This window comes from Toxorhynchites rutilus, chromosome 2 (genome assembly GCF_029784135.1).
Source record: "Toxorhynchites rutilus septentrionalis strain SRP chromosome 2, ASM2978413v1, whole genome shotgun sequence".
Taxonomy (NCBI): Eukaryota; Metazoa; Arthropoda; class Insecta; order Diptera; family Culicidae; genus Toxorhynchites; species Toxorhynchites rutilus.
This window is the reverse complement of record NC_073745.1, coordinates 231,121,492-231,143,450: the sequence shown is the minus strand read 5'-3', so window position 1 is coordinate 231,143,450 and position 21,959 is coordinate 231,121,492. Positions and strand designations below refer to the sequence as shown.

The following is a 21,959-nucleotide window of genomic DNA, read 5'->3' as shown; positions in this document are numbered from 1 at the left end:
AGGTTTTAGTCGTTTTCTCGCAAGTGCGTCAAATGGACTTATGGGGTTTCTCAAACAAACGATTCAATTGTTTTTGAGACAATTTGTTTTCGGAATGTGCTCCCGTGGACGAATGGTTAGAGTCACACATTATCATACTGAGGGTTCGGATTCGAAAAACGGTGGATTTTTCGTCAAAGATATTTATTCCGACTTCCGACCGTTGCACCGCGGATTTTGGAGCTTGCCACTCAGAATACATTCAGGGTGTGTTCTTTGGCATAGGGAGCAGAGCAGAAAAAAGGTTACTCCACAAACCAATTTAGTGTATTGGTTTAGGGTCACCCTCCCCTATTGAACAAAAGACGGGTGGATAATGTCGTGGACATATCGAAATCGAAGTTGCAAATAAAACTTATACAAAATTTAATAATGTTTTCAAAACTACCTTTCGGTTTTCGGTACAATCATTGTTTATTGATTTATTGATCATTGAAGACGAAAGTGGAATTTATTATTCAAACAAGAATATCTCTGTGTTGAAGTCCTACAGCAACTTTAAAGAAATCAAAAGAAAGCTAGTTGATAAAGTTTATTTACCATTGAACTGGTTAGCAAAAATTGTTTTAACTCACAAAATCTTTGTTAAAACAGAACGAAAAAGATTTCTCATTACTTCCCGGTATTGTTGTTCACTGTACTTACAGACACAGATAAAAATGAATACGTCAATATCCCGGAACTTGAAAGTTGTTTGTTTTTAAATTATGTATATAGCATCTTTATGGCTTGATTTTTCATGAAGTTCCAAATCAGCATATCCAACGTTACATATTAGCATATCAAAAAACACTTAAAAATTTCGACTTGTACTCTATTCCTCTATTTTTTTTTTGTCGAGTGTAATGGATCCAGTTTCCATCTGCAAAGTCTTGGCCAAACGGAATGCAATCCATTCATTTATTAAACGGATAGTGACTGGGGAAGAAATACGTAACATACGACAATAATGTTGTAACGATTCTGAGAGAGCAGAATCGGTGACGTGATAATTAGCACGTCACTTGCATGGACTGTTGTATCCTGTCGCTAGGAACACAATCCACGAGGATAACGAGGAAGTAATCATGACGGTGATGGTAAGCTGAATCCCACTGTTCTCGATCCATTTCCTTATCCTTTTATTCCCTAAAACCAAACTTCACAGTCCTATCCCTACATCAGCTGTCATTTGTGAAATGGCTCTCCTCGGCGAAAGCCCTAAACGACAGCCATGACAGGGCGAAGAGTCCTGATGGTGGATACGCGACGAGTGAAGAGTTCTTCTGGATTGAGCCGTGAGCGAGTCAACACGTTAATCGACATCCTTATTTGATTAGTTTGTCGAAATTTGCCTTCTCCATTGTAGTTCCGCGAGTGGAAGTGGTGTACTAAGTAGAGGCATCCGTTGATCGTCGTAGTCAAACGAGCCAACCGGAAGGGGTCGTGGGTGGACCGCGAGGATAACCGCCAAGGAGTCATCGAGTCCCCACAAGTGGAAGCAGCTTCCTTCAAGACGTATCCTGAACCGACGGGAGCGGTTGGTGGAGGTAAGCCTGAACCTGATTGTGACCTGAATCAGCGTCCTCACCGAGCGTGCGAGGAGCGATTAGGTACAATCAGTTCCTATACTTGACGGGTGAACGTTGTGTCACCGTGAAATTCTCTCTTTTCGTTGCAGACCCGCCCTGCCCTCATAGCTCTACCGACAACGCGAGCTGCTTTCGAATAAGAGAGATAGAACGAACAAAAGAAATCCGCACATGCTTTTGCATGTGACCAATTAGTTTATTAAATTAATTAGATTAGTTGTTACTATACGAATTAATATACACTGAATTCAAACACGATTTACATCTGCCGAATAAATCTAGTTACAATGTGCGAAAACGATCGTGGTAACAGCGTGGTGAAGTAGCTCAAACGGTGACCATACCAGGACTAACGACCAGGAAGCTTGTACTGTGTATTTGGTGGGACTTGAAAGAAATAATTTATTATGAGTTTCTTCCGTATGGCCAAACACTAAATTCGGATCTTTACTATCAGCAACTAGACCGTCTGAAACAAGAGATTAACCAAAAACATCCACCATATAGTCCGGACCTGGCATTAAGCGATTAGCACCTTTTTTCCGCATTACAAAATTTCTTCAGTGTTTCAAAATTGGGATCAAGAGAAGATTGTGAAAATCAATTACTAGAGTTCTTCGTCAACAAGGACCAAGACTTCTATGAAAGAGGCATTATGAGGCCACCTTCAAAATGGGAACAATAATTTGTTTGCAGAACAAAATTAAAGTTGTGATTTTCGCGTAAAAATAATGGATGCCTTTTTACCTAACCTAATACGTACCGCGTATTTTACTTTTTAAATTATAAAAGAAAATAATTGTCAAGTGTTTGAGAACCGCGAAACTAATTCAACAAGTTTATTATACAAACTAAAGCAAACTAACTGATATATTGTTCTTCCCTGTTTTATGATTATCTACGTTTAGGTTGAAAGCATAATTCTTTACTGTTCGAGAAAGCATGCTTTCATCTAAGTGATATTACTAATCATCAGTAACGGATGGAGGCTAGCATTTGATCTAACAGTTCTGAATTCGTACCACCTACGATATTGTGCAACTTGCTCAATGCTAATGCAATGCCAATCTACGTTTAGGTTGAAAGCACTTCTACAGGGTGGGCCATTTAAAGTGGAAGCATCTGGCAACCCCATAACTTTTGACAGAGATGTCAGATTAACAAATGTCATACCGCGTTGGAAGCGTCATTTCAGTACAATTTTAACCATGGAACAATACACACCTAAACAACGCGCTGAAATTGTTCAGCTGTACATTCAAAATAACTTCTCAATTGTGTTAACTAAACGTGCGTGGAAAAATAAAAATAAAGTTAAAACATCGCCTGGAGACAACACTATACGTCGATTATATGCCAAATTTATATCGTCTGGTAGTGTTAGTAATGCCAGTCATCTGTCCAGACAACGACCAAGACGTTTCGACGAGAATATTGATGCCGTTCGAGCCAGTGTTGCAGAGACTCCATCGACATCAGGTCGCCATCGTTCGCAAGAGTTAGGCATCTTTTTATTGCCATTTGTTCGTGAAAATGAATTGGACAATTACTGGTTCCAACAGGACGGCGCTACATGCCATACAGCGGCTGCCACGACCAAATTATTGCGCGAAATGTTCTCCGGAAGATTAATATCGAAAAACGGCGATTATGACTGGCCACCGAGATCACCTGATTTGACGCCTCCTGACTTTTTTTTTATGGGGATATTTAAAATCCAAGGTATACACTGGTAAACCAAGGACCCTGGCTGCGCTGAAAGACAATATCCGACAAGAAATTGCTGCCATATCGGCCGAAACATTGGGCAAAGTGATGGAAAATGCCGAAAAAAGGGCACATTTTGCGGTCAAGGACAGAGGCGGTCATTTACGAGATATTATAATCAAAAAGTAGTTAGAACAAATCTCCTTGGACCAAAATAAATGAATTTAAAAAAAAATTAAATTCCACTTCTTTACTTTGCTATTGCAAAAACAAATCCTTCCACTTTAAATGGCCCACCCTGTAGATACAAAGGCCAGTATCGAAACAGAACTTTAGTTTGAAATTGAGCTTGGGTAGACTGTACAGTAGTTGCTGTTCGTAGTTGCTCTCCGTGATTGATCTGAACCAGCGGAACTGCACAAAGAACATACCGAATGACGCGTGGGAGTAGCAAACCATTGTACAAGTTTTGGTGATTCGAGCTTTAAATAGTCAATAGCCACGTCCTTACAGTCACCAGGAGAAGGGAAGGATTGTTAGTATGATATTCACCGTCCGAAGGGCTGAAGGGTCGCCTCTATAGTGTGGTTCTCTAGCGTTTATCGAGGAAGGGATAGGTGTTAGTGGGGGAGGTAAGAATCAGGATTCATTGTTGTGAGTGATGTGATTGAGATTTATCCATTTATTTCTTTTCATAATAATCATGAATGACAGCTATTACAACCATCCTTCTTAGGCGCTTCGGACTCTCTGCTCTCGTTCTCAATAGTAGATCAAACAGTAGTGAGTCTCAAGAATTCATTAGAAAAAATCCTAAATTTTTAAAATACAAAACCATACTTCTTAGTTGTACCGAGCAATGTTCCAAAAATTCTGGAAAAATCAAACATCAAAAATACGTACATTTGAATGTTAACAAATTATTAAATTAATTTCGAAATACCAAAACATTTCATTTTTAATGAAACTTTTTTTTGACGATTTGTCGTGTAACATTTATGAAACTACTAGCTGACCCGGCAAACTTCGTCCCGCCCAAAATTTGTTTTTTGATTTTTCAACCACTTGCAAATAATATGTTTCTCCGTTACATGGAATAAATGTTTTATTCAGAAAATATGATGATTGAAGACAGCCCTAAATCGGACAATTTCTTCCTCGAGTTCTGCTCTCATCAACACATTAGGCGATACTTTTTTATTGGTTTAGATAGAAGAAGATATAGGAGTGCGTTTCACACATTAAAATCCATTTCCAGTTTCGAACAAAGATCAATTTCGCTGGCGCAAACATCAAATGGACTAACAGCACTTGTCACTATGTAATTGTAGAACATATGGGAATTAAATTTTCCGATTTTTTTCCTTTTTCCTTCAGAGTTTTCCGAAAATTTTCAATGGTCATGTTTGGTTGGAATATTTTTGGTTGAAATATGTGTAATATTTTTATTGGGCCCCCTCTCCACTCCAGAGGAGGGAGGGGTGTCATACCATCATATAAACATTTCTCATACCCAAAACCCTTCACATCCCAAATTGTGCTTGATTAGTTCTCGAGTTATGCAACGGTTTGTGTTTGTGTGCCCCTGTAATTTGTGCATCATTTGTATGGCAGCCCCCTTTTAGAGAGCACCCTAAAACCTCCACATGCCAAATTTGGTTTCATTTGCTTGATTAATTTCCGAGTTATGCAGAAATTTATGTTTCATTTTTATGGCAGCCCCCCCTGAGAGAGGGGAGAGGACTATCTATCCACCGTAGAATCATTTATTGCACCCTAAAACCTCCACATGCCAAATTTGGTTTCATTAGCTTGATTAATTCTCGAGCAATGTAGAAATTTGTGTTTCATTTGTATTGCAGCCCCCCGCTTAAATAGAGGGGTGGAGAGTCTAACCACCATAGAAACATTTATTGTACCCATTTATTGTAATCTCCATATGCCTAATTTGGTTCCATTTACTTGATGAGTTCTCGACTTTTTTTTTCCACAAAATATATATTTTTATCAAGGCTCATATGGCGTTAGCCTCATGGGGCCGGGAGTCCAATACTTTGACAATTTTTCTTATTATCTATGTTAGTAATATGTAACCGATTACACGCGGTTGGCTCGAGTTTAGTAAAGGGTGTGTCACATCAAATTGCATCACGGAAAAAACGCTGTAGAAATTTAATTTTTAGTCCAATAACGTCCAATCCACGGTCAGCAGAGTACTAAAACGATACTTCGAGAACCTAACCATCGACCGGAAGGTGAAGAACGGCAAAAATGGATGCTCCGTCAGTGAAAAAGATCACAAGCGCGTAGTTAAGCAGTTTAGACGTGATCCGAGAAGTTCGGTCCGGGATGTCGCCAATAAGCTGAATTTGTCAAGTTCATTCGTCCAGCGGACCAAGCAGCGGGAGGGCCTGCGTACATACAAGGTTCAGAAGGCTCCTAACCGCGACGAAAGGCAAAACATGGTGGGGAAGACGCGAGCCCGGAAGCTGTACACCGAAATGCTGACGAAGCCGCATTGCCTGGTAATGGACGACGAAACCTACGTCAAAGCGGACTTTCGTCAGCTGCCGGGCCTGTTGTTCTTCTCCGCAGAGGACAAATTCAGCGTTCCGGAGGAGATTCGCAAGCAGAAACTATCCAAGTTTGCCAAAAAGTACATGGTGTGGCAAGCGATCTGCTCTTGCGGAAAGCGGAGCGCCCCCTTCGTGATGACCGGCACGGTAAACGGGCAGGTTTACCTTAAGGAGAGCCAACAGAAGCGCTTACTACCACTATTGAAGCAGCACGAGGGCCCGACCATCTTCTGGCCGGATCTCGCTTCGTGCCAAAGGAAATGAACCCGACCAACGCGCCGGAGCTTCGCCCAATAGAGAAATATTGGGCGATTATGAAGCAGGCCCTCCGGAAGAACCCAAAAGTTGTCAAATCGGAGGCGGACTTCAAGAGAAAATGGATTTCTGTTAAAAAAAAACTACAACCTGACGTTGTACAGAACCTTATGGACGGGGTAAAGAGGAAGGTGCGAGCATACGGGCTTGGGCTCGAAGTATGAATAAAAAGAAAATGCCAAAAGTTGTTTAATAGTTTTTATTTTACTGTCTAAAATTTTCAAAAGGATCGGTCTACTGGGCGAATTTCTACAGCGTTTTTTCCGTGATGCAATTTGATGTGACACACCCTTTATTACAAGTGTTTTCGTAATTGGGATATTGTTGTCTCCAATGCTCTGTACGTGTGCCCGACACGGAATACTTCCTATTGGGATGCAGCTGACCATTAATCAGCAACGCCCCCCTAGTATGTACCCCATATCTAGCGTGGTCTCGACTCGAGGAATCCAGGATAGAATGGTCTCTAGCCGGCTCAATCATCAGCTCGTGTAGAGTTGTCATGAGTGGTACAACCTTTGGCTCTTGTTGAATCATCAGTGGACTGCACAACCTTTGGCCCGTGTATCTGTAAAGAGTGTGTGTATGTATTGCCGCGACTAAGTAAAAGTTTATAGATCGGATAGGAGGGATATGAAACAGGGACACAACGAAGGAAACATCATTAAACGTTGACATCGGCGTTTCTGAGGAACACGTATAGATGAAGCAGAAGATCAGGATCCCGGCTACCTAAGATATCCCGGACGGGGATATCCGATTGTCTGTCTTGTGCTCTCAGTGCTCTAGAGAGCTGAGAGCGAGCAGCATGGAACCGGATACACGACCAGACAACATGCTCGATTTTGCGGTAGCCATCGCCACAATCACAAAGATTGTTTGCTGCGAGCCCAATGCGATAGAGATGCGCGTTTAGGTTGTAGTGATTGGACATAAGCCGAGATATCACGCGAATGAAATCACGCCCTACATTCAATCCCTTGAACCATGCACTCGTCGAGACCTTAGGGGTAATCGTGTGTAACCAACGACCGAACTAATCTTCAGTTCTCAGAGTTCTCGACTTATGCAGAAATTTGTGTTTCATTTCTATAGCAGGATCGGCTGGAGATAAACATTGTCGCGAAGACCACCAACCTTTCCAACATTCCCCAGCTGCGCCCGATAGGAAACTTTTGGGCGAATGGCCAAAATAGTGAGACAGACGACCACCAAAGCCACGAAAAGGTAAAATAACACGCCGATATACATCTTTTCATCGGCCAACGGTTCCGGCCAACTTCCGTAAGACCGCCCAGCGCTTCATTTACGATATTTCACCAAACAACTCTGCCTCTTCCTGTCGAGTATACACTAGTTATTCCGGCTCATTTAGAACGTTAAGCCCTGACCGAGCTAGGAGACCAAAGATGAATTTTTCGTCTGACTCACGTTGGTACCTGCGGATCAATAGGGGACTTTTATAAAAATCATTTTCCAATTTTGTTGCTGTCGCTTCCAGTTGACACTCTCTAAACAAAAAGCCCAATGTCGGTGCGATGAAACCATCTCAACGTATTAATCTTTGGATGCACGCTTTTGAACAGTCTTGCAAATAAAAGTTTTTTTTTGAGGTTCATCCATTTAATATATTGATATCGCGGGACATTTTCGTTTCTCTTGCCAAATGCGGGACGTTTGGCGGGACGGAATCTTACGCGGGACATTTTGTTGAAATGCGGGACGTCTGGTCAGTTTACCTTAATATGACTAATATGGTTTCATTTGCTTGATTTATTCTCATGTAACGCAGAAATTTGTGTTTCATTTTTATGGTAGCCTCCCCTAAGAGAGGGGGGGGGGAGAAGTATCTAACCACTGTAAAACAATTTATTGCACCATAAAACCTCCACATGCCAAATTTGGTTTCATGTGCTTGATTAATTCTCGAGTAATGAAGAAATTTGTGTTTCATTTGTATGGCAGACCCCCCCCCCCTTCCGAGTCCATAAGAATCAGACAGACAGACAGACAGACAGACAGACAGACAGACAGACAGAACAAAACAAAAAATTATATTTCTCACCACCATAAAGGTATTCAAAAAAATTCTTATTTCATGCGCTATACAATATTTTTCCATAATGCTAGTGATAATGTTTGGGGAACTTTTTTCATGCTCACCATGAAAGGTCTTTTAAAATTCGTGAATGAAAGCATGGATATTGGGAAAATAACAAAATTCCAATCAAAGAAATTTACATTCTTGCCAAAATGTAACTTGTAGTAGCCTGTAAATTATATTGATCATTCATAAGTGGATATCTCAATAAAAAAACAACATCAAACGTTATCGTAATGTATAACCAATCATGCTCAAATAAACACAACCGATGAACCAGACTGTGGATGTTGTTTGTGATAATTGAAAAGACAGGATACTGATTCGACTGCGACGAAAAAAAAATCCTCTAGGATGGCTTATCGAAGCGGAGCGACAACCGGTGCAAAGTGATTGGCGAAAACAACTAACTGCGACGAAACCATTCAAATTTTCGGTCGGCTAAGCTAAGACTCGCATGTACACGAAAGGCGGAACCCGCATGCTCTGTTTGATCGTTCACTTTGAATGGTATAAAAGACGTCGTCCGGTCAGCAAAAAGACACAGTCAAACAGTCTACCTTCAAACAAACAACAACTGTTCAACACAGACCTCTCTTCCCTTGCGAAACAATCAATCAAAATGTTCAGATTGGTAATTATCCATTATTAGTGATTTCGTTACAGTTCTTTTTCTCACAGGCAATCAAGTGCGAGAATGCCGCCTACAATTGAGTGATGATGATAGAGTGGCTTTCAAGTGGTTAATTTATATGAGTGATTTTTTCTCTTCTTCTATGACCTGTTTGCGATCAAGGTGGTGTTGTCTACTGTTCTTGCCGTTGCCGTTGCTGCCCCGCACGCGCCATTGGTACACACGTCTGTGGTCCATCAGCCAGCCCTCGTTGCTCACAAGGAGATCTCTTACCAGAAGAGCATCATTGAAGAACCAACCGTTGCCCACGTTGGAACCGTCGTCAAGCATGTTCCAACTGGAGTCACCCATCACAGCTCATCGGTTGTCCACCACGACGCCACTATCTCCGAACCAATCCTCGCTCACGGTGTGAAGAAGACCGTCGTTTCGACTCCAATTGAGAAGACCACTTACCACCACACCGTGGCTGCTGCTCCAGCTATCAGCTATGCTGCACCGGCTATCAAGACCGCTTACGTCGAGACTGCCCCAGCTCTGACTTACGCCGCTGCTCCAATTGCCAAGGCCGCTTACGTCCATGCTACTCCAGCTTTGACTTATGCCGCCGCCCCAATTGCCAAGGCCATTCATGTTGAGGCTGCCCCAGCTCTGACCTATGCCGCCGCTCCAGCCCTGACCTACGCTACTGCCCCAATCGCCAAGGCCATTCACGTTGAAGCTGCCCCAGTCTTGAGCCACGCTGCTCACATCAGCCACCCAGCGGTCTATGCCAAGCACTACTAACGGATTTGAAGGAAACTGATAGTTTTTCTCTTGTTCACCGTTTGATTGTACGCAGTGAAAGATTAGAAAAATTATGTGTGAATGTGAATAAAGTTTTTGATTGTGATATTTTGTAAAAATGAGCATTTTCATAGATATACCATACTACGCTATACCTTTATGATCCAGATGAATTGTTACATTATGTTATAGACTAGAGTGTGACATTGTGAACACATTCGGGATGAGTCTGGACAATGTTAATAACTGGTCATTTTCTTCTTCAACAGGTTCTCTTCTTTGCACTTTGCTTATTCTTCAAGCGTTCATTGGGTTCTTCGAAATCCGAGTTTGAGCTTGATAAAAAATGTTTTCATCATTTTTTGAGTGACTAACCCATCGCGATTATCCTTGCTATACATCGTATTCTGACGTCGTTTAACAAAAATTTTGGGGGTTAAAAAACCACTGGTGCGCTCCTGTGGAAAATTTTACTTTTAACTGGATTATGGATTAAAGAATAGGTTTATTCGAGTGGCGTCGTTGCTACTTTCTAACGCGCCAACAGTTGCATTAAAACCCAGCCAGTATCTCGACCGAACTGCGCTGAGCGACGAACGTGTTAAGTCTTCATGTAAATTGTTTTGAACAGATTCAAATGATATGTTGGTGATTTCACCCGTTTGCGGTGCTCGATCAACAATTTTGAGATATCATACTTAGTTGTTAGTGTCGATGGTATTCTAGGACGAGCATCATTATCACATTCATCTTTGATGCATTTATGCCTCCGATATCCATGTGTTTTCAATATATTATTATTATTATTACTAGCTGACCCGGCAAATTTCGTCCCGCCCAAAATTTGTTTTTTGTTATCAATACCTTCAAACATTAACGTTTTTTTACTATGAGCAAGTTCATGGGTCCAATTGCAGAACTGTTCATTGATTGATTTTCTATTCGACCCCGTTGAATTTACCTTTTACTATAAAATTCCTAGTATTTCTAACAAAACTCATCATTATAATCAGATTATTTTCAGACACAATTCTCGTTCAAGATTTTTAAACCACTTGCAAATAACATGTTTCTCCGTTACATGGAATACATTTTTTATACAGAAAATATGATAGAATTAAGACAGCCCTTAATCGGACAATTCCTTGCTCAAGTTCTGCTCTTATCAACACATTCGGCGATACTCTTTTATTGGTATAGATAAAAGAAGATATAGGAGTGCGTTTCATCACATTGAAATCCATTTCCAGTTTCAAACAAAGATCAATTTCGCTGGTGCAAACATCAAATGGACTAATAGCACATCTCACTATGTAATTGTAGAACATATGGGAATTTAATTTTCCGAATTTTCTCTTTTTCCTTCAGAGTTTTCCGAAAATTTTCAATTGTCAGGTTTGTTTGAAATATTTTTAGTTGAAATATGTGTAATATTTTTATGGGACCCCCTCTCCATTCCAGAGGAGGGAGGGGTGTCATACCATTATGGAAACATTTCTCATACTCAAAAACCCTCACATCCCAAATTGTGCTTGGATAGTTCTCGAGTTATGCAGAAGTTTGTGTTTCGTTTGTATGGCAGCCCCCCTCAGAGAGGGGGGTGGCGAGTCTAATTACCATAGAAACATTTATTGCATCCTTAAACCTCCATATGACTAATTTGGTTTCATTTGCATGATTAATCCTTGAGTAATGCAGAAATTTGTGTTTCATTTGTATGGCAGACCTACCCCCCCACCCTCTTAAAGAGGGGGGGGGGGGTGGAGTATCTAGCCACCATAGGCACATTTATTACACCCTAAAACTTTCACATGCCAAATTTCATTCCATTTGCTTGATTAATTCACGAGTTATACAGAAATTTGTGTTTCATTTGTATGGCAGCCCCTCCTTAAAAAGGGGGGGGGGGGGGTGGAGTGTCTAACCACCGTTAAAACATTTATTGCACCCTAAAACCTCCACATGCCAAATTTGGTTTCGTTTGCTTGCTTAACTCTCGAGTAATGGAGAAATTTGTGTTTCATTTGTATGACAGCCCCCCTTAGAGAGGAGGGAGGGGTCTGGAAATATCATAAGAACCTTCCCTGACCCCGAAAACCCCCTACATACCAATTTTCATGTCGATCGGTTCAGTAGTTTCTGAGTCCATAAGAATCAGACAGACAAACAGACAGGCAGACAGACAGACAGACAGACAGACAGAAATCCATTTTTATATATAATATATAGATTAGAATTTCATCTTGAAGAAAATTTTAAAATCTGTTCATTTTAATCATTCATTCTTTCAACACTTCCACCGTTTGAAATGTCAAATTAATGTCATCTATAGGCAATGCAATTTGACCTTGCTCTTGTATATGCTCTTCAATTTTATTTTGAGAACCCAAAACAACAATAAAGACGGCACGTGTAGTACCGTTTTAAAAAAAACAGTTAATTTTTAAATTATGTAATTGTTCACACTTTCCAGCCGCTTCTAGGAGGCCAAGGTCGTATACGCTCGAGTGAACAAGACCAAAGAGAGCATTATTTGACCAATTAATCTTTTTTTTTTTCAATTTATGACCTTAGACTTCCGTATCGCATAAAAGAAAGTGAAAAACTTTTTTATCGTGCTTTCGAAAACATGTCGAGTGGCATTGTGGCATATTTGTCCACATTCCTCCATTATTAATCATTATCAACTTTCAATTATTCGATTACCTTTTTGGGTTTGGTTTTTGAGTTTTACCTTTCATGCATCATAGATTTGATTTGAAACGGAAAACAAAATTGATTCATTCGAAAGTTAAGGGAAACGTAGAAGGTGTTACTCTATGAAAATAAGTATGACTTGACAAAACAAATTAGAGGAACACAACGAAATTTTGAGTTATATTTAAAATGCCGTAACTTCGTGTAACATCAGTGCAAGAAGATGGGCTGTACCGTCATTACAACATTTAACGTTATTTTATATGTTTATCTTACTGTGTGTAGTGGTTGTGTAACATTTACCAAACACCCTTTCGGGGTAGGGGTAGTGGGGGCAAATTGATCATGGGGGGCAAAGTGGTCACCTGCTTGTTTGGTAGTATAACTATTGTCTATAGATGCCGTATTGGTATTCGCCTTATGTTCGAAGAATTTGATGATTGTACTTCAGTAGATCTGTCGCTTGCCAAAATACAAATAAAAACAGAAATAACTCTCTCGATAGCCATTCGGCCGTAGTTTTGTGCGCATGGTATCTAAAGAATTTCTCCTGAAAATAATTTATTCAATCTGATATATTGGACAAATCATCAGTTTGGACGACTGTTGACATATTCAAGGAGAGGTGAACCGATATTTTGTTCAAACTAAGCGATTAATTAACATATAAATTATTTTGATGTTTGGGGGTGAAGTGGTCATAGGTGAATAACAACTTATAATGTTCTGTTTAATTAAAGCTGATATACCTCATCACATTCTGCTCTTGAAGAAGATCCTTTTGTGGCTTTGACCCTGGATAAATATGCCATTCCAAATTAACCAAGCCTCATCATGCGGAACGTTGTGGAGGCGATCTGGCGTAGTGGTAACATCCATGCCTCTCACGCTGAAGGTCACGAGTTCAATTCTCACTCCCGACATTCTTCCAAAAATGGAAGTAAAAGTGACGAACCAGCCAAATGAGTTGAAAGTCACTATAATACAGATAAAAAAAAAAAAAAAAACTGCGGAACGTTATGTGTTTCTTACTACGTTTTTGTATGCGTGAGAAAATTTAAATTGAGACTCTAGGCGAATAGGTCAAGCTTATTTCATACATGTACCTACTATATCAAGAATGATCTGAACAAATTTGGACGAAAAATACGCATGCGTATGCGTGAGAAAATTTAAATTGAGACTCTAGGCGAATAGGTCAAGCTTATTTCATACATGTACCTACTATATCAAGAATGATCTGAACAAATTTGGACGAAAAATACGCATAAATCTATCCCATTTAGCTTGATATGTGCGATTGACCACTTTGCCCCCACTAGGTAACCACTTTACCTCCAAGCAAAAAAAAAGCGATTTTTCACCTTTTTTTCGAATGATGAAAAGTGTACTATTTTGAATTTTTCTAGTAAAAGCCGTTTGCTATCTTGAAGAACAATGAGTTGAACTATAATATTCATCGAGAATCGGAAATTGAATCGGTATGTAGGCGCAATAAAAAGACATATTCCTTAGGGTGACCACTACGTCCCCACTTCCTCTATTTGTGCTACGTTTACCCCAATGAAGATTAAAGATTATTTCCGACAAATCCGGTCATGAGTTTTGTCAAATCTCCAGATAATAAATAAAATTAAATCAGTACAACATAAGACAGCAACAATAATACGCAGTAAAATAAAAAATACTAATGAGGAAATTTGAAAACGATGCGGGAGACTTCACTGATTCCTTTTCATAAATTAGTGAAGGCACAATTAACATGCCGTCTTCTTTCCTTTTCGTATTGCGTTTTAAGAGATTAAGAGATCATTTAGAAATGAACAAGGAATTTCAACATAAAAATATTGTTCCGGCCCGACCCGGATCGTACAATCGGATTCACAAAAAAAAAAAAGAATTCACATCGATTATATACCAACACTTTATTTCTCAGTACAAAACACAAAATTACATTACAGAATTACACTGAAACCAAGTCCACCAATGTATTCTAAATCCGCACCTGGAAAACACATGCATAATAATTACACTAAACAGAACAAAAGGTACTTACCCGTTTCATTCTGAACATTCGGAAGCTGAAGAAATACTCATCACAATAAACAATAACATTGTATAATCAAAACAAATACAATCGAATTGTCATATAATAGGAATAGATGGAAACGGACCCGCTATAAAACAAAGTTCCATTGCTTATAGCGAATGTTCCAGAATACCCGAGTAAATATGTAACAATAGAAATTACCGTAGCGTGTACCGTATAAATAGAGCACGAGATGTTCAATACTTTGTGAGAGGCGAATGAACTGCAAAGTTTAAAGCCTCTTAAAAACAAGGAGGAAAGCAAGCAATAAACCATCGTAGTGAAATAAAGAATCTATCTAGTAACCTGAAATTCACGTGGGACCGAAAAGTTTACAGAAAACGTTTCCATTTTCCGCACAGTCAAAAATCTAGGCGGAATCATTCGCCACGTATCAATATAGACCAGAGGTTCTCAAACTATTTTGGGCAAGAGACCCCTTTTCCAGAAAAAAGTTCTACCTCAGACTAGGATTGGGCGATCTCGGATCGATTTTCAGAAGATCGATCTTTTCCATTTGGATTTCCAATTTTTTGGATCGATTCTTTGTACATAATCTTTTTCTTCCGATCTTTTCGATCTTAGAGTTTCTAGGCTTTCGAGTTTTTTGTGACTTACATTCTGAGAATCAAACTGAAATGCCTTTGATGTAAAACATTCAAATCGCAAACCATTCTATCCGCAACCAGTGTTGTAAACGGTCGACATTTCTCTCAACCATCACATACTGCTGACCCATTGCAGCGTGACATGACAACGGTTTGACTCACTAAAAACAGGTTTTTTCTCGTTCTCATGTATAAATCACACGATTTCCAAATAGTAAACGATTTTAAAGTGAAATTGAGAAAATTTACCACAAGAATCTTCAGTTGGAGAATATTTTGCAGTTGAATTTGCTTGTTGCCAGCCCAATACTTATGTGACGTGACAACGCCTGTCTTTTTGCGGGTTCCGACTTTCGAACATTAATGTTGTATTTTCAGTTCCGTTTCAAAACATACAAATAAACTTTGTTCTATGATTTGTCAATGAAAGATGAACGTAGATTCCTGTATACTACGTTCTTCAAAAAACTCGCCGCAAGAATGTGCATTTTGACGGCATGCATTGCGTGACGTGACAACGCGCTCTGGGCGAATAAACAGTATCCACGAAGCGTTGTCACGTCACACAATCAATAAGTTGTATTAAATAAGAATTTCACCGTATAGTAGCAAGCGATATACTATACTTCTTACTTTCCTCTGAGATCTCCCCTTCCCCTTCCAAAAGTCCATCCTATAGGGGAAGGTGGTCCTAACGCAACGGGTGGTCCTGAACCTACCCTCCTTTATATCTCAGGAACGGTGCTTCCTACTGCATTTTTAATAGTGTCAAACGAAAGGTGTCATAGTGCTGACAATTTGATAATATGGTGACTTTTTTCTGGCTCTCACCATTCTAGCGTTTTAGCGCCAGTTTACGTTTTCATTCCTTCAAAAACAGAGAAGAAATATATTCAACCTGTGTGCAAAATGAGTTCTATGTTCTTTTATATTGTGAAACATTACGAAACAACGCAATTTTAATTGTGTATGGTATGTTCATCAAAATAAGCTATATAAATTGAATCTACCTGTTACCTGTAATACACGATATGTCTTTATTTGGGAAAAGTCGGAGTAGTCCTAAACCGACCTCCAGTTTTTATATCGTGATTGTTCAACACGTTCACTCTGGCGCTTGCCATCAATGGCTAGCACAATCCTGGTTCATCGAGTGGCGCTCACTACAGGGGGAACGCATTTGATTTTACTATCAGAAACTTTTGAAAATATCTTTGTTTGTATCCGCGCACATACCTGTGCAAGGGCGTTCATGTTTGCGTGTTGAATATGCCTTTGACTTTGACGTTGACTTTGATCGTTGATCGTTGATGTTTGTATGTGCACTTTCTTTGTATAACTCCACACATGTCGCTCCAAGGCTAAGTTCTTTCCACTCAGACATTATCTCCCTCTCACTTAAATCCTATCTCTCACTATCAAACATTATTCTTTTTTATTCCTCTTCGCACATCCATGGATATATGCCAACATTACCATTCACGATCGTATTGTGGGATTTCATGCCATTCCCGGTCTTTTATATCCATTTTTAACGAACCGGAAGTCACCATCCTCGATTCCAAAATGGCATCGGAATACGATGTACCCGTGGTCGAGTGGTTAGCGTCTCACATTATCATGCCGGGTGTTCGGGTTCGATTCCCGTTCTGGTCGGGGGATTTTTCGTTAAAGAAATTTCCTTAGACTTGCACTATGATCACGCGTATTCTAGAGCTTGCCCCTCGGAATACATCTCAAGGCGTGTTGATAAAACATAGTAGAAAGATGATTTGTATGTTTTGAAACGTAACTGTAGTTAATTAAATTAATCATTAATGTTCAACAGTCCGAAACAGCAAAAAGCCAGGTATTGCCGCGTCACAAAAGTATTTGACTGACAACAAGCCAATCGAGCTTGAGCTTGAGCTTGGGTAGACTGTACAATTCGTAGTTGCTCTCCGTGATTGACCTTAACCAACCAAATTGCACAAAGAACACACAGAATGACACTTGGGACTAGTAAATCATTCTCGTTGTGCAATTTTCGGTGATTCGAGCTTTAAATGGTCAATAACGACGCCGGCCACGTCCTTACAGTCACCAGGGGAAGGGAAGGAATGTTAGTATGATATTCGCCGCCCGAAGGCCAGAAGGGTCGCCTCTATAGCGTGGTTCCCTAGCGTTATTCATGGAAGGGATAGTTGTTAGTGGGAATGGTTAACAAAAATCAGGATTCACCGTGGTAAGTGATGTGATTCTAAAAACGTGAACTCTCAGCTATTCGGCGAAATGAGATTTAAAAAATATACATTCTAATCGGATCGGTCATGCATTTCGTTATTCGTCGTGCGTAGTACATAGATATTTTTCCTGACCTGAGAAGGCCATAAAAACTCCTTTAAAAACTCTCGATCTATATATTTTTATTCAATCGAGGAGACCAAGGGTCAATTTTCAACCTGAGAAGGTCGCTAAGAAACCCTTTTAGAATTTCTCCAATCGACAATATATTCTTAACCGGAAAAAATCACCGAGGAAATTCTTTTAATTTCGCTAAAACTAAAACTTGTATTATCTATCAAAATATTATTAAATCGCGACTACCGAGGTTATTTTTAAACCTATATTTTATGATTCATTACTAGTATTATGTTTTAAAATTATGTAAACGCAGTGGCTGATATTATCTCTAGTCAACCTGAAAAGGTGACCGATGAAACCTAATCATAACGGCGGAAAATTATCTATTGAAAACCTGAGAAAGTAACCTAGAGAACTAATCTAAAATCAATCGACCTGGCGATGCATTTCGTTGCTCATTGCGCATACGCTTCATGGATATCACTACAGCAGAGAGTTACAACCTGAGAAGGTAACCGATGGAATCCCTCTAAAACTAGAAACTAATCGACTTGGTGATATACTCAGTTATTCATCGTGTGTGCTTTTTTTTATTGAGTTCAAATCGTAAAGGCGGATAGTAATTATATTTTGGAAACCTAAGAAGGTAACCGAGGGAACTACTTTAGAAATATTCATTCCGGTTATATGTCCCATTATGCACCGCGCGTACGCTTTATAGAAATCTAATTATGGCGACGAAAAGTTGTCTTTGGGGAATCTGAGAAGGTAATCTAGAGAATTTATCTAAAATCAATCGCACTCTTTATAACTTTATCATTCGCGACGGCAGGAACAGATCAAAGAATTAACGAATGAGAAAATAAAAAAATCAATTAATAAAAAGGATTATAAAATTGAAGGGTTGGGGAGTTACAGAATTAAAGGGTGAAAGAAAAAGGAGAATGAAAAAATTAAAAATCCAAGAATTAAATCAATAAGGATTTTAAAATTGAAGAATAAAATAGTTGAAGCAATTAGAATTAAATAATTAAAGCATTAGAGAAATAATGAATTAATGTGTTAAAGAATTAAGAATTAATGAATTAAATAACTACGGGGTTACATGATCACCAGTGCACATTTATAAACGCGACAATAGATTTAAGATCATACATACAAATACTTACATGGATACCTATATAAACATAATTATTCTTACTTGTACATATATAAACGCTGATAACATATTATACTAGCTAACCCGGCAAACTTCGTCCCGCCCATTTACTTGATTAATTCTCGAGTAATGCAGAAATTTGTGTTTTATTTGTATGGCAGCCACCCCTAAGAGAGGGGGGAGGGGTATCTAACCACCATAGAAACATTCATTGCACCCTAAAGTTTCCATATGCCTAATTTGGTTTAATTTGCTTGATTAATTCTCGGGTAATGCAAAAATTTGTGTTTCATTTGTACGGCAGCCCCCTCTAAGAGAGGGGGAAGGAGTATCTAAACACCATAGAAACATTTATCTTAAAACCTCCACATGCCAAATTTGGTTTCATTTGCTTGATTAATTCTCGAGTAATGCAGAAATTTGTGTTTCATTTGTATGGCAGCCCCCCCTTTGAGTGGGGGAAGGACTGTCTAACCATCATAGAAACATTTATTGCACCCTAAAACTTTCACATGCCAACTTTGGTTTCGTTTGATTGATTAATTTCCGAGTAATGCAAAAAATTGTGTTTCATTTGTATAGCAGCCCCCTCTAAGAGAGGGGGAAGGAGTATCTTATCACCATAGAAACATTTATTGCATCCTAAAACCTCCACATGCCAAATTTGGTTTCATTTGCTTGTTAATTCTGACTGACAACAAGCCAATCGAACTATAAAATATTCTCCAACTGATGATTCTTGTTGGAAATTTTCCTAATTTTACTATAACATCGTTTAATTTTGTGTGCTTTATTCATGAAAACGCAAAAAAAAATTGTTTGTAGTGAGTCAAAATGTTGTTACATCACACTGGAATGGATCGTATACTTTTCGTGACGTGACAACAACTTCTGGAGACAGTTGATACTCCTCTATTTGTGGATCGATCTGAACCAAATTTTGTGAGTTATTAACCTTCATTGTTTGCTCAGAGAAACCCAAGTATAAAAATGTTTGAACCTATGTTCATCTGATAAACTAAAAAAATGCTCTATTTTTGTGACGTGACAACGCTTCAAAATACCTGTTTTTCAAATGCTTGTTTCTCATAAATTACAAAATGAAACGTAGGTCTACCCACGGCTCTTCAAACAAGCATTTAATCTCTCATTCAATGGTATATAGACATTGCAGTTTGGTTGCATGTGCAAAGATATCTCAAGAAACATGAAAATAGTGAAAACCTAAAATATTTTAAATATAATTGTAGTTTTTAAACTCGCATCTCTCAAAGGTTGGTCGATTCTCCTCTGGTATCAGTCTTGATATATGTAGCAAAAATCATTTCTTGGTACATATTTTCATCTTGAATACAGGGTCTTTCAGATTAAACGCTCACGCTAAAAAATCGAATAGCTCCTTATAAATTTTTTTTTCGCTCTGTCGATGGGAAAAAGTCATCGCGAAGAGAAAAAAATCATTCAGTATCATAATATCACAGTCACAAAATTTATTCACCATCATTTTTGTACAGCCAATTATATCATTATATCAACTTCATTCAAATCGGTTAGTAGTGCTCTCCATAGACCACGGGATGGGTGCCATGGTGAACAGCAGAGTAGGATAATGCTGAAGAGGCTCCAACATAGGCAGTCTTGATAGCTGGGGCAGTATAAGTCCAAGCTGGAGCGGCTTCAACATAAGCAGCCTTGGCAATTGGAGCAGCAGCGTAAGTCAGAACTGGAGCAGCAGCCACAGTGTGATGGTATGTGGTCTTCTCTACTGGAGTCGCAACAATAGTTTTCTTCGAGCCATGAGCGTAAATTGGATCAGAGAACTTTTTGTCATGAACAACCGATGAGCTGTGATGGGTGACTCCAGTTGGGACATGCTTTACGACGGTTCCCACATGAGCAACGGTTGGTTCTTCAATGATGCTCTTCCGGTAAGAGATTTCCTTGTGAGCCACAAGTGCAGGTTGACGGATAACGGACGCATGCGGGGCAGCAGCGGCCATGACAAAAGCAGCAGACAACAGCACCTTGAATGCGAAAAAAAAACATAATTGAGTAGAACACTTCATGAATGTTTGTACTAAAACTACCAATTTGAACATTTTAGGTTGACAATGAACTAATTACTCGTTGAAGGTATATTTTTGAACTGTATATCTTTGTGAACTGTAACACGCTTTTATAACAAGCATTCAATAAGAGTCATTCAACCGTGTAGCGCCTTGGCATTGATAATCGTGTTGACGAACAACATGATTAAAATTTTGGTTCTGTACATTTTTATTTTCACCTGTCGGCAAAAAAATATTGGAGGTGGTGACTAGCGTGTACAACTTCGATGATTTGTTTCAATCAATTATTATTTCCGATGATTTTTTCACCCAGACTTTTGCTGTTTTTTATGATTTTGGGAATCTGTAACTTCGTGACCTGTAGAATCATTTGTGAGCAAAACACAAAGAAAAACGGGTTTATAACAACAAAATTCACATAATTTCTGAATCAAACACCGTGATTCTGCACGTTATTTTTGTATGTGTGAGTAATTTTCGTGTACGATACAAAAAATCTAACACACCTGTAGTATATGTCAAATCACGTTGTACCATTGATATATTTTATTCCAGAGATGCCGTTCTGAATCATATTTCGGACAACATCATATTTGGGACACTTTGTTCTAATATCTTGGAATCCTTAATGTACTGATGATATAACTATAAAATTAATATCCCATTTGCTTCTTCAGAGTAATCCCTTGGTTTCACTATCATTTCATATGAGAACTACATTTGAATTATACCATAATCGGCAGAAATCTTATAACACTACTCATTATCGTTTGTGTTTGACGTTTTCTTAGCGTGAGCACGTAGAACTTACCCGTTCATAAATATTTAAATTTCTCAAATGTTTCATCAGTTCTCATCATCGTTAACAGTTGCTTGGTAAGTTTTTCGCAGTTGACCATAAAATATAATCACGTGTAATGTAATTTTCGTCCAAAAAATTACAAAATAAAGTGTCCGAAATTTGATTTCAATCTGTCCGAAATTTCTTCGAAAGTTTGATTCTTATTCGCTTCACTTGAAAAGCATTTTATTCGATGATTTTTTTATGTTTTCAATCAAATAGGTACCAAAGTAGAAAGCTTAAAAGCATATTGAATTTATTGAAAATATAAACCAAATAATATCTGTGCATAAAGTTTAGATCTGTTTTCTGCATCATATGCCTTAAGCGTCCGAAATATGATTCAGAACGGTATCTTCGATTAAATGAAAAACCACCCTTTCGTCTTTGATTAAATTTAAATGAAATTTGATGAAATTCTGCA

General features: G+C 38.9%; 2 protein-coding genes across 2 annotated transcripts; one reads left to right on the top strand and one right to left on the bottom strand.

Annotated features, from left to right (window-relative positions):
* The first annotated feature begins 8,860 nt into the window (after positions 1-8,860).
* Positions 8,861-9,829, top strand: LOC129770044 (cuticle protein 16.5-like). The gene is made up of 2 exons (XM_055772637.1): positions 8,861-8,943; positions 9,106-9,829. The coding sequence occupies exons 1-2, from the start codon at positions 8,932-8,934 to the stop codon at positions 9,727-9,729; spliced, it is 636 nt and encodes a 211-aa protein (XP_055628612.1). The 5' UTR covers positions 8,861-8,931; the 3' UTR covers positions 9,730-9,829.
* A 10,346-nt stretch (positions 9,830-20,175) lies between these two features.
* Positions 20,176-20,724, bottom strand: LOC129766726 (uncharacterized). Its single transcript, XM_055767325.1, has 2 exons — positions 20,713-20,724; positions 20,176-20,649 (listed from the first exon to the last, which is right to left on the bottom strand). Exons 1-2 carry the CDS (start codon positions 20,722-20,724, stop codon positions 20,176-20,178), a joined length of 486 nt encoding a protein of 161 aa, XP_055623300.1.
* Positions 20,725-21,959: the final 1,235 nt, after the last annotated feature.